General features: G+C 36.3%; 1 protein-coding gene across 4 annotated transcripts in view; it reads left to right on the forward strand.

Moving 5' to 3' along the window:
* Window positions 1-12993, forward strand: part of U2SURP (U2 snRNP associated SURP domain containing) — a 55790-nt gene that overhangs the window by 11448 nt on the left and 31349 nt on the right. For all 4 annotated transcript variants that reach the window (XM_027091757.1, XM_027091756.1, XM_027091755.1 and 1 more), the window contains exons 4-8: window positions 6796-6894; window positions 8953-9067; window positions 9631-9764; window positions 12285-12352; window positions 12895-12989. Coding sequence is in view for 3 of the 4 variants with exons in the window: in XM_027091756.1 (XP_026947557.1) it covers window positions 6796-6894; window positions 8953-9067; window positions 9631-9764; window positions 12285-12352; window positions 12895-12989 (511 nt within the window). In the remaining variant the exon portion in view is untranslated. The remainder of the gene's footprint in view (window positions 1-6795; window positions 6895-8952; window positions 9068-9630; window positions 9765-12284; window positions 12353-12894; window positions 12990-12993) is intronic.

Consider the following 12993-nt stretch of genomic DNA (forward strand, 5'->3'; position numbering starts at 1 on the left):
CAGGCGGACTCTCAACCACTGCGCCACCAGGGAAGCCCCTTGTTTAATATTTTTAAGCATATTTTTACTTTGCTGAGGTCCATTTTACAGGAACACATTTTAAAAGATTCTTCAGGTCTAATTTTTTTTGATTTTAGGAAAAACTCTATAAACAAACTTTAATGGATGATTATATTTTTTGAGTAAGTATTCCATAATTTTCTTAACCATTTCTCTCTTAGGTGTCTAAGTTTGGCTCTTAGGATATAAATAAAATTGAGGACAAAAATTTTGCTTTGTAAAATTATGTTTCTTATTGAATTTGTATGTAATTTTACCATTTGTTTAAACTTCAGCAGTTGAAATCAAAGGTGCTGAATGATGGCAGAACATTTTCCTTTCTATTTTGGGAAAAAATTTACTTTGAGTGTGTTTGTGAAACCCAGTATTGACTTTTGAGTTATGAACTGCTTTGTTTTTTTTAAAGGGATTTTAATGTAACCTTGAAGTAGTTTGCAGCAATATTACTTTTCCATTTTGTATCTTGCCAAGGGCAAGCCTGTTTAATAACCAAGGGATTGATAGTTTAATTTCATAATTGGTTAACTTCTCATTTTGGTAGGTGAGAGAGAAACCTTCAGATTTCAACTGCAGATTAATATTTTACACTGTATTTTTGAATTTTATTTAATTTATTGTTTTATACAGCAGGTTCTTATTAGTTATCCATTTTATACATATTAGTGTATATATGTCAATCCCAAACTCCCAATTCATCACACCACCACCACCCATCACCGCTTTCCACCCTTGGTGTCCATACGTTTGTTCTCTACATCTGTGTTTCAATTTCTGCCCTGCAAACCAGTTCACCTGCACCATTTTTCTAGGTTCCACATATACGTGTTAATATATGATATTTGTTTTTCTCTTTCTGACTTACTTCACTCTGTATGACAGTCTCTAGATCCATCCACATCTCTACGAATGACCCAGTTTTGTTCCATTTTATGGCTGAGTAATATTCCATTGTATGTATGTACCATGTCTTCTTTATCCATTCGTCTGTCGGCGGGCATTTAAGTTGCTTCCGTAACCTGGCTATTGTAAATAGTGCTGCAGTGAACATTGGGGTGCATGTGTGTTTTTGAATTATGGTTTTCTCTGGGTATATGCCCAGTAGTGGGATTGCTGGGTCATATGGTAATTCTGTTTTTAGTTTTTTAAGGAACCTCCATACTGTTCTCCATAGTGGCTATATCAATTTACATTCCCAACAACAGTGCAAGAGGGTTCCCTTTTCTCCACACCCTCTCCAGCATTTGTTGTTTGTAGATTTTCTGATGATACCCATTCTAACTGGTGTGAGGTGATACCTCATTGTAGTTTTGATTTGCATTTCTCTAGTAATTAGTAATGTTGAGCAGCTTTTCATGTGCTTCTTGGCCATCTGTATGTCTTCTTTGGAGAAATGTCTATTTAGGTCTTCTGTCCATTTTTTGATTGGGTTGTTTGTTTTTTTTTAATATTGAGCTGCATGAGCTATTTATATATTTTGGAGATTAATCCTATGTCCATTGATTTGTTTGCAAATATTTTCTCCCATTCTGAGGGTTGTCTCTTCGTCTTGTTTGTAGTTTCCTTTGCTTTGCAAAAGTTTGTAGTTTCCTTGCTTTAAGGTTCATTAGGTCCCATTTGTTTACTTTTGTTTTTATTTCCATTACTCTAGGAGGTGGATCAAAAAAGATCTTGCTGTGATTTATGTCAGTGTTCTTCCTATGTTTTCCTTTAAGAGCTTTATGGTGTCTGGTCTTATATTTAGGTCTCTAATCCATTTTGAGTTTATTTTTGTTCATGGTGTTAGGGAGTATTCTAATTTCATTCTTTTACATGTAGCTGTCCAGTTTTCCCAGCACCATTTATTAAAGAGACTGTCTTTTCTCCATTGTATATTGTTGCCTCCTTTGTCATAGATTAGTTGACCACAGGTGCTTGGGTTTATCTCTGGGTTTTCTATCCTGTTCCATTGATCTATGTTTCTGTTTTTGTGCCCGTACCATACTGTCTTGATTACTGTAGCTTTGTAGTACAGTCTGAAGTCAGGGAGTCTGATTCCTCCAGTTTCGTTTTTTTCCCCTCAAGACTGCTTGGGCTGTTTGGGGCCTTTTGTGTCTCCATACAAATTTTAAGATTTTTTTTTCTAGTTCTGTAAAAAATGCCATTGGTAATTTGATAGGGATTGCATTGAAGCTATAGATTGTTTTGGGTAGTATAGTCATTTTCACAATATTGATTCTTCCAATACAAGACATGGTATATCTCTCCATCTGTTTGTATCATCTTTAATTTCTTTCATCAGTGTCTTATAGTTTTCTGCATACAGGTCTTTTGTCTCCCTAAGTACGTTTATTCTTAGGTATTTTATTCTTTTTGTTGCAATGGTAAATGGGAGTGTTTCCTTAATTTCTCTTTCAGATTTTTCATCATTAGTGTATAGGAATGCAAGAGATATCTGTGCATTAGTTTTGTATCCTGCAACTTTACCAGATTCATTGCTTAGCTCTAGTAGTTTTCTGGTGGCATCTTTAGGATTCTTTATGTATAGTATCATGTCATCTGCAAACAGTGACAGTTTTACTTCTTCTTTTCCAATTTGTATTCCTTTTATTTCTTTTTCTTCTCTGATTGCTGTGGCTAGGACTTTTAAAACTATGTTGAATAATAGTGGTGAGAGTGGACGTTCTTGTCTTGTTCCTGATCTTAGAGGAAATGCTTTCAGTTTTTCACCATTGAGAATGATGTTTGCTGTGGGTTTGTCATATATGGGCTTTATTATGTTGAGGTAGGTTCCCTCTATGCCCACTCTCTGGATAGTTTTTATCATAAATGGGTGTTGAATTTTGTCAGAAGCTTTTTCTGCATCTATTGAGATGATCATATGGTTTTTCTTCTTCAGTTTGTTAACATGGTGTATCACATTGATTGATTTGCGTATATTGAAGAATCCTCGCATCCCTAGGATAAATCCCACTTGACCGTGGTGTATGATCCTTTTAATGTGTTGTTGGATTCTGTTTGCTAATATTTTTTTTGAAGATTTTTGCATCTATGTTCATCAGTGATATTGGTCTGTAGTTTTCTTTTTTTGTAGCATCTTTGTCTGGTTTTGGTATCAGGGTGATGGTGGCCTCCTAGAATGAGTTTGGGAGTGTTCCTTCCTCTGCAATTTTTGGAAGAGTTTGAGAAGGATGGGTGTTAGCTCTTCTCTGAATGTTGGATAGAATTCACCTGTGGAACCATCTGGTCCTGGACTGTTGTTTGTTGGAAGATTTTTAATCACAGTTTCAATTTCATTACTTGTGATTGGTCTGTTCATGTTTTCTATTTCTTCCTGGTTCAATCTTGGAAGGTTATACCTTTTGAAAAATTTGTCCATTTCTTCCAAGTTGTCCATTTTATAGGCATAGAGTTGTTGTAGTAGTCTCTTAGGATGCTTAGTCTGTTGTAACTTCCCCTTTTTCATTTCTAATTTTATTGATTTGAGTCCTCTTCCTCTTTTTCTTGATGAGTCTGGCTAATGGTTTATCAATTTTATTTATCTTCTCAAAGAACCAGCTTTTAGTTTTATTGATCTTTGCTATTGTTTTCCTTGTTTCTATTTCATTTATTTCTGCTCTGATCTTTATGATTTCTTTCCTTCTGCTAACTTTGGGTTTTGTTTGTTCTTCTTTCTCTAGTTCCTTTAGGTGTAACGTTAGGTTGTTTATTTGACGTTTTTCTTGTTCTTGAGGTAGGCTTGAATTGCTATAAACTTCCCTCTCAGAACTGCTTTTGCTGCATCCCATAGGTTTTGGATCGAGGTTTTTGTTGTCATTTGTCTCTAGGTATTTTCTGTTTGGATGATCTGTCCAATAGTGTAAGTGAGGTGTTAAGGTCCCCCACTATTATTGTGTTACTCTCGATTTCCACTTTTATAGCTGTTAGCAGTTGCCTTATGTATTGAGATGCTCCTATGTTGGGTGCATATATATTTATAATTGTTATCTCTTCTTCTTGGATTGATCCCTTGATCCTTATGTAATGTCCTTCCTTGTCTCTTGTAAGATTCTTTATTTTAAAATCTATTTGGTCTGATATGAGTATTGCTACTCCAGCTTTCTTTTGATTTCCATTTGCATGGAATATCTTTTTCAGTCTGTATGTTGTCCCTAGGTATGAAGTGGGTCTCTTGTAGACAGCATATATATGTGTCTTGTTTTTGTATCCATTCAGCAAGCCTGTGTCTTTTCGTTGGAGCATTTAATCCATTCACGTTTAAGGTAATTATTGATATGTATGTTCTTATGACCATTTTTTTAATTGTTTCAGGTTTGTCTTTGTAGGTCCTTTTCTTCATTTGTGTTCCCCACTTAGAGAAGTTCCTTTAGCATTTGTTGTAGAGCTGGTTTGGTGGTGCTGAATTCTCTTAGTTTTTGCTTGTCTGTAAAGCTTTTGATTTCTCCGTCGAATCTGAATGAGATCTTGCGGGGTAGAGTAATCTTGATTGTAGTTTCTTCCCTTTCACCACTTTAAGTATATCATGCCACTGCCTTCTGGCTTGTAGAGTTTCTGCTGAGGAATCAGCTGTTAACCTTATGGGAGTTCCCTTGTATGTTATTTGTCATTTTTCCCTTGTTGCTTTCAATAATTTTTCTTTGTCTTTAATTTTTGCCAATTTGATTACTATGTGTCTTGGCCTCTTTCTCCTTGGGTTTATCCTTCCTGGGACTCTCTGCTCTTCTTGGACTTAGGTGGCTGTTTCCTTTCCCATGTTAGGGAAGTTTTCACCTATAATCTCTTCAGATATTTTCTGGGGTCCTTTCTCTCTCTCTTCTCCTTCTGGGACCTCTATAATCGAATGTTGTTGCATTTAATGTTGTCCCAGAGGTCTCTTAGGCTGTCGTCATTTCTTTTCATTCTTTTTTCTTTATTCTGTTCTGTGGCAGTGAATTCCACCATTCTGTCTTCCAGGTCACTTATCTGTTCTTCTGCCTCAGTTATTCTGCTATTGATTCCTTCTAGTGTATTTTTCATTTCAATTATTGTATTGTTCATCTCTGTTTGTTTGTTCGTTAATTCTTCTAGGTCTTTGTTAAACATTTCCTGCATCTTCTCGATCTTTGCCTCCATTCTTTTCCCAAGGTCCTGGATCATCTTCACTATCATTATTCTGAATTCTTTTTCTGGAAGGTTGCCTATCTCCACTTCATTTAGTTGTTTTTCTGGGGTTTTATCTTGTTCCCTTCATCTGGTATATAGCCCTCTGCCTTTTCATCTTGTCTTTCTGTGAATGTGGTTTTTGTTCCACAGGCTGCAGGATTATAGTTGTTCTTGCTTCTGCTCTCTGCCCTCTGGTGGATGAGGCTATCTAAGAGGCTTGTGCAAGTTTCCTGATGAGAGGGACTGATGGTAGGTAGAGGTGGGTGTGCTCTGGTGGGCAGAGCTCAGTAAAACTTTGATCCTCTTGTCTGTTGATGGGTGGGGCTGAATTCCCTCCCTGTTGGCTTTTTGGCCTGAGGCGACCCAAAACTGGAGCCTACCTGGGCTCTTTGGTGGGGCTAATGGTGGACCCTGGGAAGTCTTACACCAAAGAGTACTTCCTAGAACTTCTGCTGCCAGTGTCCTTGTCCTCACGTGAGCCATAGCCACCCCCCCGCCTCTACAGGAGACCCTCCAACACAAGCAGGTAGGTCTGGTTCAGTCTTCCTTGGGGTCACTGCTCCTTCCCCTGGGTCCCGATGCGCACACTACTTTGTGCGTGCCCTCCAAGGGTGGAGTCTCTGTTTCCCCAAGTCCTGTGGAAGTCCTGCAATCAAATCCCGCTAGCCTTCAAAGTCTGATTCTCTAGGAATTCCTCCTCCAGTTGCTGGACCCCCAGGTTGGGAAGCTTGACGTGGGGCTCAGAACTTTCACGCCAGTGGGTGGACTTCTGTGGTATAAGTGTTCTTCGGTTTGTGAGTCACCCACCCAGCAGTTATAGGATTTGATTTTATTGTGATTGTGCCCCTCCTACCGTCTCAATGTGGCTTCTCCTTTGTCTTTGGATGTGGGGTATCTTTATGGTGAGTTCCAGTGTCTTCCTGTTGATGATTGCTCAGCAGTTAGCCTTCTACTCCGCCATCTTGAAGCATTCTAGGCTGTATTTAATAAACATTCCTCTCTTTTAAAAGTTTATGACTCAAAATTATCATTCAAATAAATAACTGAACAATTAAAAGTCTACAATTTGTTCAAACCATATTTACAAGGAAATTGCTTCTAAGTTACATAAATGAAGAATTCATTAAAATACTATTTTCTCATATTCAAAATTAATTGATGACTGTTTACTTGTGTGAAACCTAGAACACAGTATGTGATATTTTCCCAGCAATGAAAATGAAATTATTTTGTTCATAAACATCAGTTTTGTTGATGAAGAATTAGGTAATTTACTGAATTACAAAAGGAAGTGATGTGATTTTTGTGCCTGAATTGGGGGTTCTAGATGGTAATGATTCCTGCTACTGAACATAGATGCCTCTTTCTCCCTATTTGAATGTCTTTTTTCTATCACTGCTTCTTTTGCCCAGAAACATCGATACTTTCCTTCCTCAAGTGCTTTTATTCTTGCCGCCAAGTAGGTTGAATGAGTTCTAAGCCTTTGTGTCTCTCTTTGTGTTGTATTTTTACTTTATGTATTTAAAAATGGCTTTTGTAAGTTATTAGCCTTGAGGTTAATAACAAGTTAAATTGAGAATGTGTATGTAAAGGTATGCTTTTTATTTCTTTTCACAGCCTCTTCTAGAAAACAAACTTAAAGCATTCAGTATTGGAAAAATGAGTACAGCTAAGCGAACTTTAAGTAAGAAGGAGCAAGAAGAATTAAAGAAGAAGGTAATGCTTAAAATGTATTTTTAGTTATCTTTATAAGTGTGTCTACGGAGGCGTTAAGTGTATGGACAGTAGAGAAATGTTTTTCAGAGATTCTTGTCCTCCAGGGTATTCTCAGCTCCCACCCCAAGTTAAGTCTATAACACAAGATATATTCGGAGAAGTCCAGCTTTATCCCTGTCCCCTCCACCATTTCCTCTCTTCTGTGTAAGTAAGAGTTTTGATTGTTTTCTGGTCTATTCTTTTTGTATAAGCAAGTTTGTATAAATGTATGTTGTGCCTGCTCTTTCTTAGATGAACAATAGCTTGCTATATTCAGTACACTTTTCTCCACCTTGCTTTTTTCACTTAACATTATATCTCAGAGATTACTGGAAGTATATTGAAATATTGCTTGTTCTTTTTATATAGCTCTATAGATATGCCATAGTTTATTCACTGAAATCCTACATTCACTACAGTGCCTATTGAGGGCATTTGTGTTTTGGTCTTTGGCTGTTTCCGGTAGTGCACTTAGGGATAGTGTTAGGCATATGGGTTTATTCCTAGTGTATCTTTAGGGTATATTGCTATAAGTGAAATTACTGGGTTGAATGGTAAATGCATAGCTGTAATTCTGCTAGACAGTGTTAAATTGGTCTCTCGTATATATGGGCAGGTCCATTTTGCATCCTTATAAGCAGTGTTTGAGAGGTTGGTTCCCCATAGCCTTGCCATTATTTTTGAAGGACTTTTGCCAATCTGCTAAGTGAAAAATTGTATCTTGGTGCAGTTTTAAATTTGCATTTCTTTTATAAGTAAGGTTGTACAACTTTTCTTGTGTTTGATTTTGTGAACTGTCTGCTCATATCTAAACCAATATTTCTCTAAGTTAGTAGGATATCTCTGTTTTTAGAAACTCCTGTATTAAGTATATTGTAACACTTGTCTATGACATAAGGTACAGTGTTCTTATTCAGTTTGTTGATTGCCTTTTTATCTTGCTTCTGGTGTTTTTTTTCCATGCAGAAACTATTTTTTGTTATATGGTCAGATTTATTATCAGTCTTACGATTTTTCAGTTTACTTTTTTTTCGGTATGTGGGCCTCTCACTGTTGTGGCCTCTCCCGTTGCGGAGCACAGGCTCCGGACGCGCAGGCTCAGCAACCATGGCTCTGCGGCACGTGGGATCTTCCCAAACCGGGGCACGAACCCGTGTCCCCTGCATCGGCAGGTGGACTCTCAACCACTGCGCCACCAGGGAAGCCCCTAGTTTACATTTTTTTACTCCAACCTTTTAAAGGAATTTCCTCATGTTTTTCCCAATACTTACATTAAAAAAAAATTAAATGTGATTCATTTGCAATTTCTCCTGGTATGTGATGTGAAGAATTGGTTCATTTTTATCTTTTTTTCAAATAACTATCAAATTATCCCACCATCATTCATTGAGAAGTCCCTCTATTCTCCACTGTTTTGAGGGGCCCCTTTTATTGAATACTAAATTTCCACGTGCTATTGGATTTATTTCTATATTTTCTGTTCTGTTGGCCTTCCTATTCATGCATGTTTTGGGGACATTTAGAATAATTATAATTGTAATTATAATTACATATAATTATAATTTTGAGGTTTTTTTCCTCTAATGCCAACTGTCTGGAGATATTGCTTCTTCAGACTTCTAATACTCATGTCTTCAGTGGTTTGTGAAGGAAATGTTTATATTCAGAGTTAAATTTTTGTGCCTTAGAAATGTCATAAACGTTAATAGAATAATATATTTTGTGTAGTCTGTTGTCATACAGTTGGACCCTTGAATTGTCTCTGAACAGATTTACTTAGTGGGTCCTTTTCTTGTTCCACAAATTACCTGTAGAGGAGCAAAGCCCCTCTTAATTCCAGTGTTAATTAGTATGTTAAATATCTACTAAGCATTAGATATTACTGCCTGTTAAGGTTGCTTAATAACCTGCTTTCCCCATTGGAGGGAGAGGTTTTGTTTACATTATTCTTGGATGAGTTTCACCGTATGTACAGTAATTTTTATATCAAGTGATGTTAATATTTTCGTGTGTATTTAGGAGGATGAAAAGGCGGCTGCTGAAATTTATGAGGAATTTCTTGCTGCCTTTGAAGGAAGTGATGGTAATAAAGTGAAAACGTTTGTGCGCGGAGGTGTTGTTAATGCAGCTAAAGGTTAGTGTGAATGTTATAGTCCTTGAGCAAACCCAAAAAGTCTTGGTTGAATTGCTTTTGAGTTTCATGTTTCCTTTCTATCAGCACCCTCTAGTGGTGATAATGATTAGTAAAATTAATGGCCAAATGTGGATTAATGACAAATTGGAGCCAGATAAGTTTAAAAAATGTTTTAGTACCTTTCAGGCTTCAAGATGGCAGAGAACTTTGCAAACATTTTCAAGTATTTTATAGTTTTACTGTATATTCCTAGGAGTGGAGTTGCTACTCATATGGTAACTATTTGTTTAACCTTTTGAGAAACTGCTGTACTGTTTTCCAAAGTAGCTGTACCATTTTACAGGTTTTATAGTTTTACTATAAAATGATTAAATTAGTAGTTCTGAGAGTAAGGCAGTAATATTTGAATAATATTTGAATTAAATTTCATATTTTGTCACTAGTGATATATCTTAATACTAAAAGCATTTTACTAAGTTGTGTTTATTTTTAATAAAAATAGTAAGTAAACAAAATCCACATAATGTGAAATTAGTTTTGAAACTTAGTATCTTAAATTTCAGAAGAACATGAAACAGATGAAAAAAGAGGTAAAATCTATAAGCCATCTTCAAGATTTGCAGATCAAAAAAATCCTCCAAATCAGTCATCCAATGAAAGACCACCATCTCTTCTTGTGATAGAAACCAAAAAACCTGTAAGTCATACTTAAATAAGTGACCATTTATGTTCAGAGATGACACTGCCAATAATATTTTCTGTACTTCCACTGTAAGCAGGACTTTGGTTTCTCGTTTCTAATTATTTTGGTAGTAGATGTTGAGTTTTGATGCTTAACCTTCCTAGATGAGAGACAATAAATTAGGACACATAGATGATACTCTTTTTATGTTTGTTGAGCAGTGAACATTTGCTGTTACTCACAGCATACTGCAAGTTGAAAGTTAACTATAGTTTAGGCATAAATGTAAAATAATGGGATTGTCTTTTTAAGCAATGCTGAACTTGGGTATTTAAATATCAGCATGTGTAGTATCAATTACTTTGGAAGACTGTGTACTCCAACAATGTGTCTGTTGCCTGGAACATTTTTGGAATTTATTTGGATTTACTATCAGAACTAGTGACACTTTCCTTTAAATATTCTCAGTGTTAGAAAGTCTTTATGTTTTGAGAGTGGGATTTTTCATGGGGGATGGTAGGTAGATGTGGGTCTTGTCATTTGGAGCCAGATTTGAGGAAATGTGATTATGCTGAATAGTGAGACTGAGTTTTCTTGTATGACTTTTAAAATAGCTCTGAAAGCAATTTAAAAAACAGCTTTATTAAGTGTTTTTTTTAACGTATGTTGACAGTTGTGCAACAGTCACTAATCTCTAATTTTGAAGCATTTTTATCATCCCAGAAGGAAACCTTATACTTAATTTCAGTCATCCCTAACCTCTGGCAACCACTAATCTACTTTCTATCTCTTTGGATTTGCCTGTTCTGGACATTTCATGCACATGGAATCATACAGCATATGGCCTTTCGTGTCTAGCTTTTTAGCACAATGTTTCAAAGTTCATCTACATTTTGGTATATATATCAGTCCTTTATTACTTTTTATGGTTGAATAACATTCCATTTTGCAGATATACCTCATATTGCTGATCCGTTTATTACTTGATGGACATTTGGGTTGTTTCTACTTTTTGGCTATTATGAGTAATGCTTCTGAAAACATTCATGTATAGGCTTCTGTGTGGACATATATTTTTAATTCTTTTATATTCCTAGGAGTGGAATTGCTGGTCATATGGTCACTAATTGTTTAACCTTTTGAGAAACTGCCATACTGTTTTCCAAAGTAGCTGTACCACTTTACAGTCCCATCCATCAACAGTGTATATGAGTGTTCCAATTTTTCTACATCTTCATCACCACTTGCTAAAATTATTTTAGTCAACTTAGTGGGTGTGAAGTTGTACCTAATTGTGGTTTTGATTTGCACTTGCCTAGTGATGTTGAGCATCATTTTATTTATCATCCACTTGGAGTCTTCTGTAAAGAAATGTCTTTTCAGATCCTTCATGCATTTTTTTAATTGAGTTATTTGTCTTTTTTATTGTTGAGTTGTAAGAGTATTTTACAGCTTCTAGAGTCAAGTCTCTTATCAGCTATGTTGTTTTCTCCCAGTTTGTGGGTTGGCTTTGCCCTTTTTTGTTAGTGTCCTTTGAAGAACAAAAGCTTTTAATTTTAATGAAGTTTAGTTTATCAGGTTTTTGTTGTTGTTGCCTTTTCTTTTGTTTCTCATGGTGTCATATCTAAGAAACTATTGCCGAATTCAGGCTCATGATGATTCACTCCTATGTTTTTAGGTCTTATATTTAGGTCTGTGAACGATTTGAGTTAATTTTTGTATATGGTATGAGGTAGAGGTCCAACTTCATTCTTTTTTATGGGTGGATATTCAATTTCCGTACTTCCATTTGTTAAAAAGACTATTCTCCCCCATTGAATTATTTTGGCACTTTCAAAAGAGGGATTCCAAAAGCATTTTTGGAAGCAGTTTTTTTTTTTTTTTTTGCGGTACGCGGGCCTCTCACTGTTGTGGCCTCTCCCGTTGTGGAGCACAGGCTCTGGACGCGCAGGCTCAGCGGCCATGGCTCACGGGCCCAGCCGCTCCGCGGCATATCGGACCGGGGCACGAACCCGTGTCCCCTGCATTGGCAGGCGGACTCTCAACCACTGCACCACCAGGGAAGCCCTGGAAGCAGTTTTAAGAGAGGAATTCCAGCGGTGTTACTGTTTGTTTCAGTAATTCATTTCCTTCTAAGGTGATTGTTTTGAAGGGTGCATATTTTTGGTAGTTGTTCACGGCAGTTATTTACGTGGCAGTTCAGTTACCTTATGTTTATTAATTTTCCCTCCAGTACCCTTCCAACAGTTTTCCAGCCTAAGTATTGTAGGCTTTGGGACAGGGGCGGGGCAGGGGATAGAGTTGGTGGCTCCTTTAAGACTGCTGCTTGTTGTTTTAATAATGTGTTAAATTCTCAGTTTTAGAAAATAGGAAGGAAAGTTCAGTGGTAACAGAAGCATTCTTTCTTTTTAATTTAAATAATTAGATCATAATTGGCACTAAAATAAAAGTTTATTTAAAGTGATCTGATTATCGAACCATTAGTTTTGTTTAACCTTGTTTTCTTTGAAGTATAACTTATCATATCCTTCGTAGCCACTGAAGAAAGGCGAGAAAGAAAAGAAAAAAAGCAATTTGGAACTCTTCAAAGAAGAATTGAAACAGTAAGTTTTATAGTGTTGAGAATGGCTCTCATAGGTATTTTGAGCTGATACTTATAGATGCAGGTATGAAGAATGTAGTCTACCAATTCGTTTTTACTAACTGGCTTACCATGAGGCTGTTTTAGATTATTTTGTGGGTTATGTTTGAAAATGAAATTAGCATTTTGTCCAGCATCTAGGTTGCTTCTGTTATGTGGATGCAATTAAATTGATTTAACTAATGTCCGGAGTCCTGTTTGCAGTGGAAACAATATAGTCACTGAGAGGAGTGGTCAACCTTTATCTAAGAAAGAACAAATTAAGTGGTTTTAATGTTGAATTTCCTTCTCACCTTAGAAGTGGGCTTTATATTTCCACTGCTTGATATATCAGAAGTTTGCTCATGACTTGTAGCTGAGGGACTCTTTAATCTTGGTTGTCAGTACTGGCATTACACACAAATATTTCATGTTATTTCAAGATGATATCTGGATAAGTTCTGTTATTAAATGTGAACAAACAGATTTTGGCTCGTTATTAGTGATTATATATATTTTCAACAGAATTCAAGAAGAGCGTGATGAGAGACATAAAACAAAAGGCAGATTAAGTCGATTTGAGCCGCCTCAGTCAGATTCTGATGGTCAGCGTCGTTCTAGTAA

Source organism: Aethalodelphis obliquidens, unplaced genomic scaffold (assembly GCF_003676395.1).
Source record: "Aethalodelphis obliquidens isolate GAN/ISIS:26980383/991018 unplaced genomic scaffold, ASM367639v1 scaffold72, whole genome shotgun sequence".
NCBI classification, from domain to species: domain Eukaryota; kingdom Metazoa; phylum Chordata; class Mammalia; order Artiodactyla; family Delphinidae; genus Aethalodelphis; species Aethalodelphis obliquidens.